General features: G+C 41.0%; 1 protein-coding gene across 2 annotated transcripts in view; it reads right to left on the reverse strand.

Moving 5' to 3' along the window:
• The window catches only part of GRIA2 (glutamate ionotropic receptor AMPA type subunit 2), an 88,281-nt gene extending 78,850 nt beyond the window's left edge, over window positions 1-9,431 (reverse strand). For both annotated transcript variants that reach the window (NM_001076689.3, NM_001185124.2), the window contains 2 exon segments: window positions 8,516-8,656; window positions 8,983-9,431. In NM_001076689.3, coding sequence (NP_001070157.2) covers window positions 8,516-8,656; window positions 8,983-9,070 — 229 coding nt within the window. In that variant the 5' untranslated portion in view covers window positions 9,071-9,431.
• Window positions 9,432-17,411: the final 7,980 nt, after the last annotated feature.

Genomic DNA, 17,411 nt, shown 5'->3' on the forward strand with positions numbered 1-17,411 from the left:
GTATGCACTAACCATGGAAATAATTTACCCTGCTTTACAAATATTACATTGGAATAAATTCTCAAATATCAGTAGGTCTCTGCCCAAGGAACAGTCATGCAGGAACATTTTGCTGCTTGCCAGAACTCACATTTGTACAAAGAACCCCCTCTGAGACTGTAATAGCACAGTGTAATGGAATTTGCGACTTTCACAGAGGGGAAAATAAAAAAAAATATAAATCAGCATTTTGTCTTGGAAGATATTTTGTCAAAAAAACCCTCACAACTAGTATCAGGAAAAAACATTTTCAGCAAACTATCCCTCAACAACCTCAATTTCAAAGATTTATGAGATTATTGAACAAATTAATCTGACTTGTTCAGAGCTGTACAGTCTATTTCATCAGCATACATTTGCAGACATTCTGAGATAGTTTACACATACACAAGGAAATAAAACACATTCAAATAATTTAGATCCACATTACATGAAATGGTAAAGCATATTAGCATTTTAATTTTATGGATCTAAACCAGAATCCTACAACTTCCAAATACATCCATAAAAGGCAAAAAACCAAAGAAAACAAATCCCTTTTCCATGCTGCAAAGCAGGTGCAAAGCTGCTCTGCTGAGCTCTCTTGCCCTGTTGCTGACATGAGCCCCCAAAACAGTCTTCCACATACAGATGAGAAAAATCTCTGCATTACCTATCAGATTGCTATTTAAACTTTCTATCATACCATGCGCTTAGAAATAATTTGCTGTCATCTTCAAAGTGTGAAAGAAAATCTGTTCACACCATTTGTAAGAAACAGAGGCATTTTTTCCAGTCCAAGCCATGTTGGCAAACTTCTGAACTCCTTTACACTGAGTAGAAATTACAGTGGTATGACAGCCTTAATCACAGCTGCCTGAAAAAAAATGCAAAATGAAATCAATTATGGTTTTTCCAATATTTTTCTAAAATTACCTGAACTTGAGATTAAACTGAATAGGTGATATAGTATAGAAAATATGTTCATATATCTATTCATGTTCATGTACCTATTTTGAACATATTATAAAATCAGTCTCTGTTCCTTATTGAGCTTTGAAACTCTTCTAGCAGTTGTATGACTACGCATTTATGAGTCAGGGCATTTGAATATTTTGCAGAATTTTGCCCTACTCTTGTTCACTGGAAGAACCCTAGGGGAAAAATATGCCCATTTAAAAATACAAATGGCAAAATATTCTTTTTTTTTTTTTTTTTTTTTGCTAACAGTGAAATGCAAACATATTTAGCATGTATGTTCATACTTATGTATGAAGTAGCATCTTCATATGTAAGTAATGAAGATGCTACTTCCATGTGCAATAAAGCCCACTAAGTTGTTCATGGACTAACTGAAGTGCCGGGCAATACAATTACATATCCAGCATCCCAAATATACAAATCAACCACACTTTCTCTAGGTAATTAATACAGACCTGAATATTTTTCTTCTGATAACTAATAAAACAGTAGCTTAGAGTTGAAATTAGACTTTAGCTTGAGTCTGTCACCTTTAGTTGAACTGTACATTTCAACCCTCAAAAAAATCCCATTCATTTCTCTGAGTCAGGTTTGGGAGCAGGTGGTAGGAGATAGTAATGGCTGGAGCTGAACAACACCTTGCTGATCTGATTCACAGAATCACTGTGAATATCTATGTCTTGTAAATTTTTTTTCATACTTTCATAAAGTGACTAGCCATCAGAAAATTCATTAGGTATCTGTACATTAAATCAGTTCAGGACAGGAATGTTAATGCTTTATATTCATTGCCCAAATGGGGACTTTGAGGGGGAGAAAGGTAAACTCCCCATAAACTGAGTGATTTGAGAACCTTTGTTAAAATAATTTTAAAAAAGAAGAAAACAATCAAAGATCTGTAGTGGAATAATTGTTAAGCAAGGAGGCACAACAGCGCTGCATTAGAAAGTAAAATTTGTTCTGTGGTGGTCCTATATACAGATAGATAAAAAAAACAACCAACATTATTTCAAAAGACATCTATACCACTCTGTAAGTGCATCCAAATTAAAGACAACAGCTGTATTTTAAGCACAGTTATTGATTTTAGAAGGTTCAGTACAAATTTGTTCAACATGTGGTTATTTAAAACCTGCTTGCACTCCTTACTGCTGAGCTGGTTCACAGTATGCCTTCACTTTGTTTATCTGACGATTTTATTTACTCTTTATTACTTATCCATACAAAATTCATTATTATTTACTAATTTAAATTTCAGTTTTAACAAGGTTGCACTTCATATGCATTTGTAGTCAATGCAAATTCTTTTTATGAACTTATCAAAAGAAAACATTAAGGTTTCAAGACAAAATAACCATGATGCTCCACAAACCTATATATTTTGTATAAAAACATACAGACTTCTGCCCTAAACCTCTTCAGAAACCTACTTGGCAAAAAGAATTAAGTCCTTGTCCAGAGTCTTCTAAAAGCATATGCCACTGTATTCATGTTCTGATAAATGTAATGATCAGTTAAAAAATAATGGAACATATCTCTTGTTCATTTCAGAAAGAGAAGTTTCAGTTAACTGTCAGATAAAAAACCCATTCACATATATATATACAGAGAGAGTTTAATCTATGCAACAGCATTTTTTAGCTATTTGGGTATGTTTTCAGTGTTATTTTCAGTCTGACCCGACATTCTTTGGCTTGAGTTATTGTAACATTGTTTCCAGAATGGGCATGAGCCTTCAATATACAAAATTTTGAATTCATGCACCTGGCTCACAGGCACGGGAACATGACTTAGATATATTAGCTTACTAGTAAGTGCTGTCAGATAATCCTCTTCAGAAAATAGATTGTAGAGTTTAACCAATGACCTGCTTTTGATTTATCTGACATTCAAAACAAACTGCTGTTCACTCTTTTAAATATATATGTGTGTACACTTACATATACATGTGTGTATACACACATGCATGGGTATCTATATATGTACATATACAAATTTATGTTTACTGTGGGTTCAGTCCTCTTTTTAGTTTCCTGAAAATTAGTCCTATCAGTATTTGGGATTTTAAATTCAATTAATAATTTAAAATTATATTTTCCTTAATAAAATAGTTTTTAATAATTTAATCATGTTTTCACAGAAGATGCCAGATCAATTATGCCATCTGAATTTTCAAAATAATGATAATAGAATAATCTTTACCTGTTTAATGCACTTTCAAATTAATACATTCCCAGGTATTATATACTTTCCTAGTAATTATTGACTGGTCAAAAGGAATCATTTATCTGCTAAATATCTCTTAATTCTCAAAAGTATTTTAATTATGAGAAGCTTGAAGAAAAGAACTTTTGAAACCAGCAGTAAGAGCACCACTCAGTGCAGTGCTGCTTGGTTTGGGTACATAAAACATGCAGGATAGTAAAGGAAGTCTTATGTATACAAGGAGTGAAGTACCTCCCCAACTCTGTGCAGTCAATCACACCTATGAAAGTCAGTATAAATTAAAATTTTCATTAGCAAAAACAGAATAAAAATTAATACATTTTCATCTATATTAATAAAATTACATATAAACACATGTATTGAAGAGATTGACTGATAATGTTGGTTTATTTGCAAGTTTGATTGGCATATTTAAGGCTTGATTGCCAAACTACTCACAAAGTACTATTAAACATAACTCACATTCAGATTCGTAGGAGTAAAATATATATTTGTACTGTATTCAAAACTGCACGGTAAATTATTTCAGATATTATGGATAAAATTATTGCAATAATCACATAATAAGACTTTGGAAAGTCAAGCAGGCAAGAGAAAACTGTTGGGTTTGTATCTCTCCACATTCTGGATCATAGCTGGATCATAGTGAAAATGGTCTATGAGATCTTTGTGTGAAAATGGTCTGTGAGATCTTTGACAAAGATGCACAGCAGGGACAGCACTGTCACATAATAAATACCCCAGGTTTCTTTATGAAGAACTCTCAGGAGTAGAAGAATGTTTAAAGTTTGCTACAGAGATCAATTTCGAGAGGAGAAATGTTTTGAGAGAAGCAAAATCACAGGAGGCTACATCCTGGTTTTATTCTATCTTTTTTACTGCAGAAACTCATCTGATCCTTACCATTTTAATTACACGGAGGCACAGAACCTATTTCACATCTGCTCACTGAGCCTGAGAAATGTCTTCTAGTGAAAAGGAAATGAGAAGGAACTAGAATACAAATTAACTGAAACACAAGCAGCTAATAAATCCCTCCTTTCCTTAAAATCAGGTCTAATAATTTATCGCGAAATACATTTAGGCTTGGTCCACAGTAACTTTAATTCGAATATACATGTCTAAATTTTTTCCATCCTCCCCATTAAAGGATATTTATTTTTGTTTTTTCTTTAAGATCTTGACAGCATTATTCTCAATGCTATTTCTTTAAGAATGAAAGCTTTAGCATTATATTCCAAAATGGTTGAGGAAACCTTTGCCATGACTCTCAAGTTGCAACATGCCAGATATTCATGGGTTTTCAAATCTGCTGGTTGAAGATATAATGAAAGGATCTAAGGTTTATGCATGAATCAGCATCCCCTTGTCACAATGTCATGGTGCAGTGATCCCTGCAGAGCTGTAAGACTTGATTTAAAACAGCAAAGCTCAACACTGACTCGTGAGCCAGCAGGATTAAACATCCAAGATTGTACATATATTACCTCTGTGCTCAAACTACCATACAAAAAACTTGTTATCATAATGGCAGTTTTATAGCACCCCATAGGAAACCTCTCTTTAAGTGACTCCAATATCCTCTCAATTCTAATATATGTGAGAACACAATACAACTACCCCTGAAGCTGTTGGGAGGCAGATTTAAAAGGAAAGGGTCTAATCTTCATCACTTTCCTTCTTTCTTGTCTTGATGGAATTAAAAACTTTTAAAAAATCTGGTATCTCTGATAGTCAACACTCCCTCAATTAGACTAGATTCAATTACACTGTGCTGAAGGACAATGAAGTCCAGTGGTCTGGATATGCTCCAGTGGTTTGGATATGTACCATTCTGACCTGTGAATCACCTCCAGTGCTGTACCTCTGCTCCAGCTGTTACACCAAACAAACAGAACCAAGAAGGTTCTGTTAGAATGAACCAAGAATTCTCACAGAGTCCTAAGCCCAGTCTATTTCCCCTGAAAGCTACAACTGCAGTCATGGCAGTAAACACTGCTCTTAATTGTGCCATTACTCTGAAAAAAAACATGCACCATCTCGCACCACCGGGCTTCCTAGTGATGCTGACTTACTAAGTGTCAAACTGCAATTAGATTCTAACAGCTACTCCCACTGACATGTCAACACAGCTCTGCAGAGATGCAAGTCCAACAAACTACAGTGACTATTTTTTTTGGCTACTTTTTGAATATAATTGAGTTGTGTTCCTTTCTCAGGTTACGTGAAGGTGGCCTGTCCATCTTGGTCAAACCCTGTAGAAATGGGGCCCAATTTGCTGTCATGCAACATGTTCATTATGGCATGATCTCATGGTGTTGAGGTAAAATTCCCACTGAAGTGCAAGTCATTACATGAGTTAAGGCTACCTACTCACAGTGTCCACCCCACTTCTACACCCATTTTTGGCCACCTTTAAATGACTGAGTAGTATCACTGCTTGGAATATTCCTCAGGGATACAGGGCCATCTCCTCCTTTCTGAAGTTTAGGAACCTAACTTAAAAGTAGTACCAGCAACATCAGTTCATCTAAAAACCATTTGCTCCATCAACAAACTCTGAGCAAGCGCTGAAAATTAGTTTGAATACTTTTACATATCTTTGCAGTGGGCTTTTTATTTGCTTGTTTGTTTTTAAAGTAGATGGAGTAATGTGCTGTTGCCCTGAGGATACCAGGAGTGGGAGGGAGGCAGGCTGAGCCCAGGTGGGGTGGCACAGGGGACCACGGGCACTGCCAGCTGCCACCTGCAGGTGCCAGGTCAGGACCAGTGGGCAGGGCTGTACCCCACCTCTGCCACACCAGCTAGAGCTTCTGCAGCCTGAATCACAGCTGGCTCAGGAGTTTAAATCAAGAGCCAAAATATTTCGGTGGCAAATTTGGAGCAGAAAAAGGTCATAATTTCTATGATGGTATAAGCCTCCACTACATTTCTGTGCAGGACAATTGCCTTGTTGGAGTGAAACACCCAGGTAAATACTGAAGTATTTTCAGATTCGTATTATCCTACATTTCTGTGACCTTCTTTTACACCTGCATTGTTTCATAGTGCTGGTTTTGAGCACATGTTCTTTGAACACTCTTCCAGAAATAAAAAAAAAAACAAAACAACACATTCCCACCCAAAAAAAAACCCTAACATAACCAACCGCAGTACGTTCACTATTTCAAATGAGAACCAGTAGAGAGGGGACAAAAAGAGATGGATTCTTCTTAACCATTTTGCATGCAGTGCTCTACAATCAGCTCCTAAATTCTATTTCTTGTACACCAAATATCTGTCTTCGGAACTCCTTGTTCTCCAAGAAAAACCCTTCTGGGAAGGTAATTGAGGGGATACTATACATATTTTTAGCACATGCTTCACTAGTCAGTTAAATACTATACACAAGACAACTTGACTACAACATCAGTGGTAACTGAGGTGATGAATAAACAAGTACAATTTTATGTCTTAATTTGGAGCTCTTCAAACTGCTTGAAAATTGAAGCCTGGTGTAATGTTCAGACAAAAGAAAATCCAACACATGGATGGCATCCATCTCCCTTCTGCTGGAAGCCTCGAAGTCCATCACTGCAGTCTACAGTTTACACACAGCATCTGAGTATTTTAAAAGTTTTCCAAGAGACACAAGAACAAGGCTAATATATGCACACAAATGCTAGTCAAAAGCACTTGAGGGTCTTGGAGAAAAATATGTAACCTTTAATTTCTGAAAGACAGGGTGTCTGTGCTCGTCTCTACTGCTAGTAGGAAAAATATGGTGTTTTGTAAAACCCATTTTCAGGGTTTTGTTAGCTTCACAGATTTGAGGAACACATTGTCACATTTTTGCAGAATGCCACATAACTGCTACACTTGCTTTATCAACAGTCCAAGTAACATAATCTGCAAATACTGACCACGTGTGGTTCTGGTTGATACAAACCCCCATTATCTAAGAAAGGAAGATCTATCCAAGCTATTTGCAAATATTAACAATTTAGCATTACTGTGGCTGATTACATGCTCTGACCTTTTTTTGCCTTCAGCTACGGATGCTATATTCTCCTACCCTCCCACATGCCACTTGCGTTGAGCTCTTGCACCACCTATCCCAGCCTCTGTGCCAAGCCGCCTCTCTTCAGCACCACCGCACAGGGTAGCTGAACGGGGGAGGAAATAAAGAAAGGTCTCCAATGGAGGGAAACTGCTCCCGCTGACAGCTAACCTCCAGATTCGGTGTCCCTTACATCTGTTTCCCAGGAGGGACGGGAAAACGCCTGGAGGGAGCGCAGCGCTTGGCGGGAGCGGCCGGCACGGCACCGAGCGCGCTCCCCGCTCGCTGCCGCCCGCGCCGCTGCGGGGACCCCCGGTTCGCCTGAACCGGGCACGGGCGGCAGGGAGGGCAGCGGGGCAGAGGCGGGCACGCCTCACCGCCCCGGGAACGCCGGCCGCGGCTCCCCGCTCTCACCCCGGCACGGGCAGTGCCAGCCGCCCCTGGCCGTGCTCTCCGCCCGGCTGGCCCCGCCGCTCCGCGGGGCACACGGCACCGGCCGGGCCGAGCACAGGCGGCAGAAGCGCGCACGGCCGCGGGGCTCCTCTCTTCGCGCTTCCCCGCCCCTCCTTCCGGCCGTAACGCAACGCATGTGCTCCGCGCCCCGCGGCACGCGTGCGGCGGGCCCCGCCGAGCCGAGGGCGGAGCCGGGCACGGCCCCGCCAGGAGAACCGCGGGGGCGGCGGGCTCCCGGCGAGGCAGAGCGGGCGGCGAGAGCGGCCGCCCACGAGCGCTGCGTGCGGGGGGCGAGCGGGCAGCGAGATGGAGAGATGGAGCACGCAGCACCGCGCGGCGTAAAATGGCTGATCGCCCCCCGCCGCCCGCTCCGCACCCCTCGGCTGCTGGCCTGAGGGGGCCCCGGTCTGCCCACGCCGGTAGCGAGGTGCGCCGCGACCCGCGGGCAGCCCTGGGGCGGCGGGGGAGCGCTGCGGGCAGCCCCGGGGCCGCGCAGCCTTACATAACGCGCGGGGGGAGCCGCCGGGAACCATTTTACACCTCCCGGAGGGCTGTGGGGGCACACGGAGACCCCGCGCCCCGTTCGCACGGGGCCGGGCGCTCCCGCACCTGCTCGGCGGCGGGGCGGCTCCCCCCGGCGCCGCGCCCCGCACACACCCCCGCACACACACGTACCCCGCACACACACACAGACACACAGTACCCCGCACACCCCCGCACACACACACACCCCCGCCGCACCGCTCGCAGCCGCCCCGCCCCCGCCGCCACGGCAGGCTGGCAGCGCCCGCTACTCACAGGCGTTAGTGACGGCGAAGCTGTTGGCCACCTCCAGGTTGTCGATGTGGGGAGTCAGCCTGAACTCCGAGGTGGAATACTGAACCATCCCTACCCGAAACGCGCTGTACTCCTGATCGGCGCCCCTCGGGAACAGCCCCCCTGCAGGGAAACACACACGCGTCAGGCGGGCGGGAGCACCGGCGGAGCGGCGCCGGGGCCAGGTCTCTGCCCGCCGCGGGGCTGGGCTGGGCGCGGGTGCCGGAGGGCGCCGCTGCCGGAGCGGCTCCGTCCCGTGTCGGGGGGCGCGGGGGCCCGGCGCTGCGGCCAGGGAAAAGGCGAGGGGACCTCGCTGGCGCGCGGCGGGCACCGCGGTGGGACTGGGAGCGCGGCGACATGACAGGAATGCCCGAGTGACAGCGGCGGGGATGAGGGATCGGCAGATCCGCCGGGAGGAGAGCGGGGTCCCCCCAAATGCGGGCACCTACCGATCTGTATGCTGTTAGAATTGACCCCCCAGATCAGTCCCCACAACACAGGAGCCAGGAAGACAGAAATATGCATAATCTTTTGCATTTCCAGGAAAAGTAGAGCATCCACAAAGCCACGGAAACAGCCCTTTCTTCTTCTTCCTCCTCCTCCTCCTCCTTCTCCTCCGCGGAGCGCGCTCGTCAGCAAATTAGATCCCGTGCGCTCCGGACGAGCGGCCGGCGGGAGCAAGCGAACCACGGGAGAGAAGGAACGAGAAGAGCCCCGCGGCGGGCGTGGGAGAAGCCGCTGTCCGAGGAGCTGCTGCTGCCGGCGCTGCTGGCGGCTCCGGCGCTGAGCGGGATGAGGGTGCCGGCGGTGCCCGCTGCGCTCCCGCCGCCCGGCCCGGCCCGGCGCGGTCCGGTCCTGCCCTGCCCTCGCACGCGCTCGCCCGCGCTCCTCGCACTCAACGGGCGGGCGGCGCTCCCGGCGAGGCGGCGGCGGCGGCGCCTGCGCGGAACCGGCCCCGGCGGGAGCGCGCCCGCCGCGCCCCCTGCGCGCCGCGCCCCGCCCCTCCGCGCGCCTCCAGCACCGCGGACAGCGGCCGCACTCCGGGAGAGCATCTCTTCATTTATTCGGCTATTTATTCATCTATTGCACCGGCCCTCCCCAGCACGGAGCCACCTCACAAATACACCTGGAAAAAAAATTTCTCTTTTGTTTTGTTTCAGCTGCTATGCCCTAACCATAGAAGTTAATAAGCAGGAAGAGTTAAAGCGATTTTGATATTTCGTTTTCATGCATAATGGGGATTGTTTTTTTTTTTCCCTTTCCAAGATGGGTTCCAGCTGTATTAGCTAGACATGCTATTTACTGCAAGCTAAATTTAACATTTCTCAGTTTGGCACAAAATCTGTTGCTGTGCACCACACACACACACACACACACACACACACACACACACACACACATTTTATAAAAGAAAATGCAGTGTAGCATTCCTGTGACCAAGACGATAAATTTGCTATTAAGTAATCATTTTCTGGCATATTTTTATTAACTTAGATTTAGTTAACAATGCTGGGAAATATTCACATAGGAAAGGATACTGATCTTGTAATGAATTACCTTTCCTCTTTTTTCTTCCTTTTTATTTTTATTACTATTTTTTTTTAATTCTCCTTTCCAGGAGGAGGGTATCAAAGCTTCAGGTATTCAGTTGTCAATATGAGTAGATATCCTGAACACATAGGAAGTTTGTGATTTTAGTCCCCTTAATCATCACTAACTCATGATGAGTTTTGCTTCCTTTGAATCATTTCACCAGGAAATCCTGTACAAGCTTTTTTCTGTACTTGTCTCATCTTCTCTCTCTCACACACAAAATGAGATGAACCTGAAAAAGAGAGTAAGCTTTAACAACCTGAGCATAAAGCCCCTCTGGGCTTATCTGGGTGGAATGGCAGACTTGCTACAGCCCTTCCTCACCTTCTGCCCCCAGCCTGGTGTCTCCCAGAAGCCACATTTTGCACTGCCTGGTAAAAACCTACTGTTGAATTCTGTGAAAGGGGCAGGTAGCATCACTGTGAGAATCAACCGATTAAGCTGTCAGGGGAAAGCTTGTATTCAGGTAGTCCCCAGTGCATCCCAGACAATGAGATGTACAGACATTTATTTTTAAAAAATATTCCAGTTTAAAGCTGCCAATCTTTAACAGAAACATAGATAAATTGTATGCTTTTTTTTCACTGACATCTAAAGCATCCCCTTATGTATAAAAATGAGGTTAAAATGAAGCAAAGATCTCTGTTTTAAGACTGTATTCTAATATGTTATAATAAAACAAAAAATCAAATTTGCCCATATACATTATAACTGCATAGCACAATATAAAATAAAATAAATATAAAAAGGGTTAGGGTGATGTAAAGCATAAAAATTAAATAATGGTTGTTGATTTTGCAATGCTTTTTTTTCCATTTCACAGTTGTGAGCATGTATAGGTATTTATCATGTACAATATGTGCTCATGTATGTATATGCATGTACTACTCCACTTTTGTATCATCACATCAGAACATGTAGAAAAAAAGAGTCAGACTACGTGGCCATATTCCACTGTCGGTGTGACAGGGAAAAATAAAAGATTTCAACAGATATGAGTAAGTACAAAAGGACAGCATGGGCGAGTCAATCACCAAGGAAACAGTTCAATCAGAATTTAGTAATAGTGAAAAATGTCGATAATAAAAAAAGTCTTTTATAATGCTCTATTTTTTATAACAATCCTATGCTAATTGAAAATATGCAATTGGGCAAAGGAGAAAAAAGAAATTTATAGGTGATAGTAATTTATGACCATGTACTAAGAATAGATATATTCATTAACACTGTTCATGAGAAAATCAGACTACATTACTGGGAATCACATTCAATATTTTTTTCTCAAGGGAAAAGAATCTTGCAAGACGTAAGTAAGGACTGTATTCTTCTTAAAAACAGAAGATAATATTCTCATATGCATTCTTCTGAATCTATGAAAGGAGCTCATATAAAAATGCATTAGTTCAGAATGTGAACAAATCATCAGTGGGGAGACTGTTAACAATAGGCATCCATCACTTGTTGAAAGGAACATAGCAGTGCAATATTAATGAAAACAATGGCAGATGACAGAAGTCCAGATATCAAATAATAAGATGTCAGACCCCTGAAAAGCCAAATGCTTAATCTTGATTGCATAGAACTCCAAGAAAGGTTTGCAACTTACTGCAAAGAATCATGGCTATACTTGATTTAACAATTTAATATTGTCTAATAGATATTCTGAATGTCAGGTAGAAGTTGGTGAGGAAGTTGAAAAGAGCTGATATATGTGCTAATCAGAAGTATAATTTATCAGGAATACATTTCCTCTGCAATTCATCCTGGCACAATTCTGGTTGAGACAGTGGCTGCAGTTCAACTAAACGTTCACGTGTTCCATCAGTTGAATACGAGATGCAGAAAATAACTTGGAAAAGACTGAAGAACTGAATTTTTTTGCTTTGTGCCCAGAAACATGTAATGATCACTCCATATACTTTCCAGAAAATAGTTCAGGAATGACTTGATGACATGGAGTACCTGCTTCAGGAAAGAAATTTAGACAATATAAAACACTTGAGGAGATGGATGGAGTAAAAAATGGAGTTGTTCAATTCTGATATTGACCACATTCAGATTAGAAGTAAAGTTTATCTTTTGTTTTGCTGTTTTACTAATGTGCCATTGACCTTGCATTCATATGCTGAGCAATGTAATGAAATCCTCAGCCCTGCAAAATGCACAGTTAAAGCCAGAGTCTTTTCTAAAAATCCTAGCTGAAAAAGGTTAAATTCTGAAAAGGCCCTTGGCAAGAGATCAGATTAAATGGTTATAGTAGGCCTTCTGGAGTTTTATCCTATAAAATTTTGGGATTTATATTCCCAACTATTTTCTATTTCTTCATTATCAAAAAACCTTAAAATGTGCAGATTTATTAGGATGCAAAAATGCTGTATCAACATATGAATCTTTGATCTTTTGATCAATAAATACTTCCCTTCAATAAGGATTATTGTCTTTGGATTTTTAAAATCTGCAGAATCTTTTCAAATACCAGTACGTGTAAATAAAGAGGAAATACAAATGAAGGTTCCAAATCTATTTTGAAGTGTGCAGTCCCATATGTTCACTCTGGATCTCAAGAGTATTTTTAAAAATAAAAAGTATGTCCTGATCTTTCATGCTCGTTCTGCCTCCTGTTCTGATTAGCAAACACGTACTGTTCCCATTAACAGCACACACACCCGGGGAGGACACGTTCTAAGGAGTAGCTTAGGCTACCTTCTATTACAAGATTTTGATGATGGAAAAAGCAACATCATGACCCTTCTGGCACATCTGATGTAAAATAATTGGTAATAACCATATAGCTTTCACTTCCCTTTGCTGTGCTGTGACAGTGCAGTTTGTTACCATGTTAGCAAACTTATGAGAAATTTATAGCAATTTGGGAATTACTTTTCTTATTTGACCTACTTGTGTTCTTTCTATCTGCGGAAAATTTTATATTTATTTTGTCAATAAAATCACTTAAGTATCTACTAAATAAACTGTGTATGTGGAAAATCTGCTATAGATTACTTCAATTTTTTTCTACTGAGGTTATAGCAAATTACATTATTAAGTCTCTGGAAAAACATAAAAAGAACACTTTCAGATTTGACTATGCATGCTAAATCCCTGATTCTTGTCTGGGAATATCTTTCTTTTTCTTCCAGTTGTATAAAAAAATTCCATGGCTTTGTCTCAGACCCAAGGGATACATTTCTTGTTCCTGTCCTATATTTTTCCCTGCCTACCTGCTACTTCTCTTCTTTGCCATCTCCTTTCCTGGCTGATTTCCATCTGGTTTTCCAATGTATTGCCATCAGAATCTCCTTTTTTCCACAGTTATTTTGATTTGACCCTCATATTTTATTCCCCATTCCCTCTGTGGAGCAGAGCTAATTCTAATGTGTTGGACTGCTGCTTTCGACTATAATGGCCAGCCTTGATCCTCTCCTTTTTCATCTACCACCTCTTCCATCTGTTCCACAAGCAATGCCAGCCTTGACTTCAGTGTTGTTTTTTATTCTCATCACGTTCTTATTCTTTTTTTCATGCCAGCATCTATATTTGAAGTATAAGCTCTACACCCATATTTCAGGTCAGTTCCTAATCACTGATATTCCTCTTTAGCATTGCATCTTTTCTGTCACCTGTGAAAAATGTATTACTTGCTATTCAGAATGAAAAGACCTTTGGAGATGATGAAGACATCAGATCTCATATACCAGTGGACTGTTCCCTGCTGAGGTATGGTACTTGTCAAATCCTCAGTACTCGTCAAATCACCTCTTCATCTCACTTACCTGCATTCATAAACAACACACTAAAATGTTAAAAGGCAAATACAAGCTGACAAGAATGTTATAGTCTGCTCTCTATTGACATATCTGGGATACACTTTTAGTGTTAGTCTCTAATTTCTACTAATTTGTGACTTGGACCTTTTTCTGTTAAAACTAGGTGTTTTTTCCCTCAGCCTTCATAAAGCCATGTGGTAATCACACATTATCAGAATCCCAAGCAATAATATTGAGAAGCAGCTCTGGAGCTACAAATTACACACAGATCGAAACCCAAGGCTAATATATGCTAGTGACAGTAAAACCTCTGTACATGCTTGGTCACATATTGCTCTGCACCTAAATTTATGAGTATTGTTGGAAGTTGATTGTGTCATTGTAGTGAGTATGCAGAAGTAATATTTTGAACAAGGACATGGGAAAATACCAGTCCATGGGAAGTGGACGGTACAATGATCATTCTCACCATGGAGAAGACATCTTCTCAATTTAATGTTTCATTCACCCATAAAAACTATTCATAGCATAGATACTTATTCCATTTACCTCCAGAAAGCTGGAGAAATCATCAGACCTTTTAAAAATTTGAACCTGTTGCAAAAGCTGATGAGCATCAGAGACTTGACTTCTTTTGGTATCCCAACAGATAAAATTAGTTAATGAGCACTGAATCTCATAGAGAATGGAAGTTCTTACAGTGGTTTTCCATGCTAATCAACACTATAAATTGCTTTATGACCTTACACAGCATTCAGGATAGTGTTCACATAAGCTTTGCAAAGAAGCTTCCTACCACAGCAGAATTTACTGCTGAACTCCTTAATCCAGGGAAGACAGCTTCTCATAACACTCCACATTGCAGGAGTGAATCTCTTCTTGTCTGGAATGGTTTCTGTATTTTCTTTTTCACATCCTTTGCACAAGGCTTTGAGGCCAAGAGCTTTTTGAAAAAGCAGGAAAAGCTGCAATGACTACACCAGTGCTAATCCTGCTTTTGGGCTGGGGACCAAGGCCATCAGGGCCAAAGCAGGGGAGGGGAAAAGGACAGTGTCACCTCCTTCCACCCCTTGGAGCTGGGAAGCCCCGTTCCAGGCTGCTCAGTGGAGCGCACACAATTTGGCCAGCTGTCAGTGTAGGGAGATGTATGATGAAAAGAGTCTGCTTTGCTGCTCCCTCCACAGTAAAGGGGAACAAAATTCACTGCAGTCACCAAGGGAGAAAGCTCCTTTTTTCTTCTTCAAAAGGGTGTTTCCCTTTTGAACCTTACAGCAGCATCAGAAGGCATGCAGGCATCAGGTTCCACTTGCCCCATTGCCACTGGTCACAGTCACAGCAGCTGTACACCAAACTGGCAGTGTAACAGGTTTTGCTTTTAAAAGTGAAAAAGTTTCAGAAACCTTCTTTTAAAAATATTTTCATGAAAAGGATTTTGTTTAAAAATTATTATGTTATTGCAGTGCATTTTATTTATTTGTTTTATAATTTTTTCAGGGCTTCTGTCTCTGGGAAAATAGAGTAAAAATTTAAGTTATAGTGAGTAAGAGTTTAAACACCTATCAGTCCCTATTATATTTTCCATTAAATTAATCAATAAAAGAAAAAACATCAAGCAAATGTCAAAATAATTTATTTTATGACAATAATAGATAAAAGAAAAATTGTTTCAGAAATTATAATATAGAGTACAAGCACTTAGCAACATTAAAAATAAATTAAGTTCGAGGAATAGATAGAATTGCATGAGACAAGACAATAATTCCTTTCTTCAGGAAATATGCAAAGGATAGAAAATTTTTTTGTCCAATTATCCATTGCAGACATTTTAACTATACTTTAAAAAAAAAACACATCAGAAATACAATGTAAGATTGAAAGGATTTCTGTGATATGAAACCTCAGCTCTCCTATCCTTACCATTATAATCTTTCCACAACAGGAATTTCTTTTGGGCTCACCATCTACCTGTTTGACATCCTTAATTTTTTATTTTAATTTTTTTTTTTTAATCAAGAAACAGCTTGCTCAGGTTAGCATGGATATATACAGAGTTGTGCTCAACAGAAGTTTATTTTTAGTTCTGAAAAACCACTTCAGATGCTCAGTCCCAGAACTAGTTCACAGTACAGATATTTTTACTTTCACCTCTGCAGTGGCATACCTTCCCAGAGACTGGTTGTGAGTGTGGTGTTAATGGCAAGCTTTTACAATAGGAAAAAAAAACCAAACCAGAAACGTAAGAGAAAACTAATCAATTCTTATGAGGCACTTAATTTCACACTTTGGACTAGAAATACATCTACTTCATAGTAAATATGCAGAAAATAACATTCTGCTAACTGCACAATTGCTATCAATATGGGGTTTAATAGACAATGGTATAGTAGGAAAATTTCTGCTTATAGAATTTGTGACATTAAAGACAACCTAAACAATGCTTGCAGGTCTTTTCTGAAACTTCATTGGTGTTGCACTGTTATCTTATACATATTGACTGCTAATCATTATTGTGGTCTGTGAAGTTGCCATTTAACCTGAGGCTGACCTTGCTCCTTGCTAATTGCATTGCCTTTTATGAGACACATGCACAGAGGTGATGTGCACACGTGGCTGGGTTCTGAACAATTCCAAATTTCTGTCTTCCTTTCACTACAGGGACACACACACAGCACAATGAATGAGGGAATGCATGAAGGGCTCCAGAAGAAAGATGAGCTCATGGGGGTCTCAAGGGCAGTTCAAAAATGATTGTTAACAACAAGAACCTAACCTTAATCTTGGAAATATCACTGGCATAAGTCTAAACAAGTGACAAAGAAAAACATGGGCAGAGAGATGATTTATGCCACAGCTAGGAATATGTGGGGCAATGACAGGGATGCATCCTCTCTCCTAAATTCTAGCTGCACCTGACCTATCAGTACCAGCTGTAGCTACTGTGAAAATAACATTAGTGCCTTGCAGTTAAATTAAGCAGATCTTCTGATGCAATCAAATGAATTCATTTTCTATAGCTAAAACTATAAAAATGTCTTTGCTGAAAGTATCTGACGTAAATAAGAGAACAGAAAAGCATTTTCTGCAGGAGAACCCTCACAAACATTTGCCTTTATTCTGCTGGGCTCCCTGTGGTTTTAGTGGCACTAACAATATAGGACCTTAATTTTAGAGGTTGGTCAGCTGTAGCAAATAAACGTCAAAGGCAATGAAATGAGCTTACACAAAACACACAAGGCCTTTAGAAAAAGCTAAAGAAACATAAAGAGATCAGAAACTTATCTCCTCAAATGTGCATCCAGAATCATCCAGTTCTTACTGATGTTTTCATACTAGAATGGCAACAATAGTTCAGATTTCCTTCACAGCAAGAAGCATTCAGTTATTTGAGGCAGTTAAGAAAAATCGCAAATCACACCAGCGCTCCAAGCACTACTGATGAACAAGATAGCAGATTACAATATTGCTTCTTCACTTGCTTCTTGCAGCACTGCACATAGAAGTCTGTAGCAAAAATATTA

This window comes from Taeniopygia guttata, chromosome 4 (assembly GCF_048771995.1).
Source record: "Taeniopygia guttata chromosome 4, bTaeGut7.mat, whole genome shotgun sequence".
In the NCBI taxonomy this organism is placed as follows: Eukaryota; Metazoa; Chordata; class Aves; order Passeriformes; family Estrildidae; genus Taeniopygia; species Taeniopygia guttata.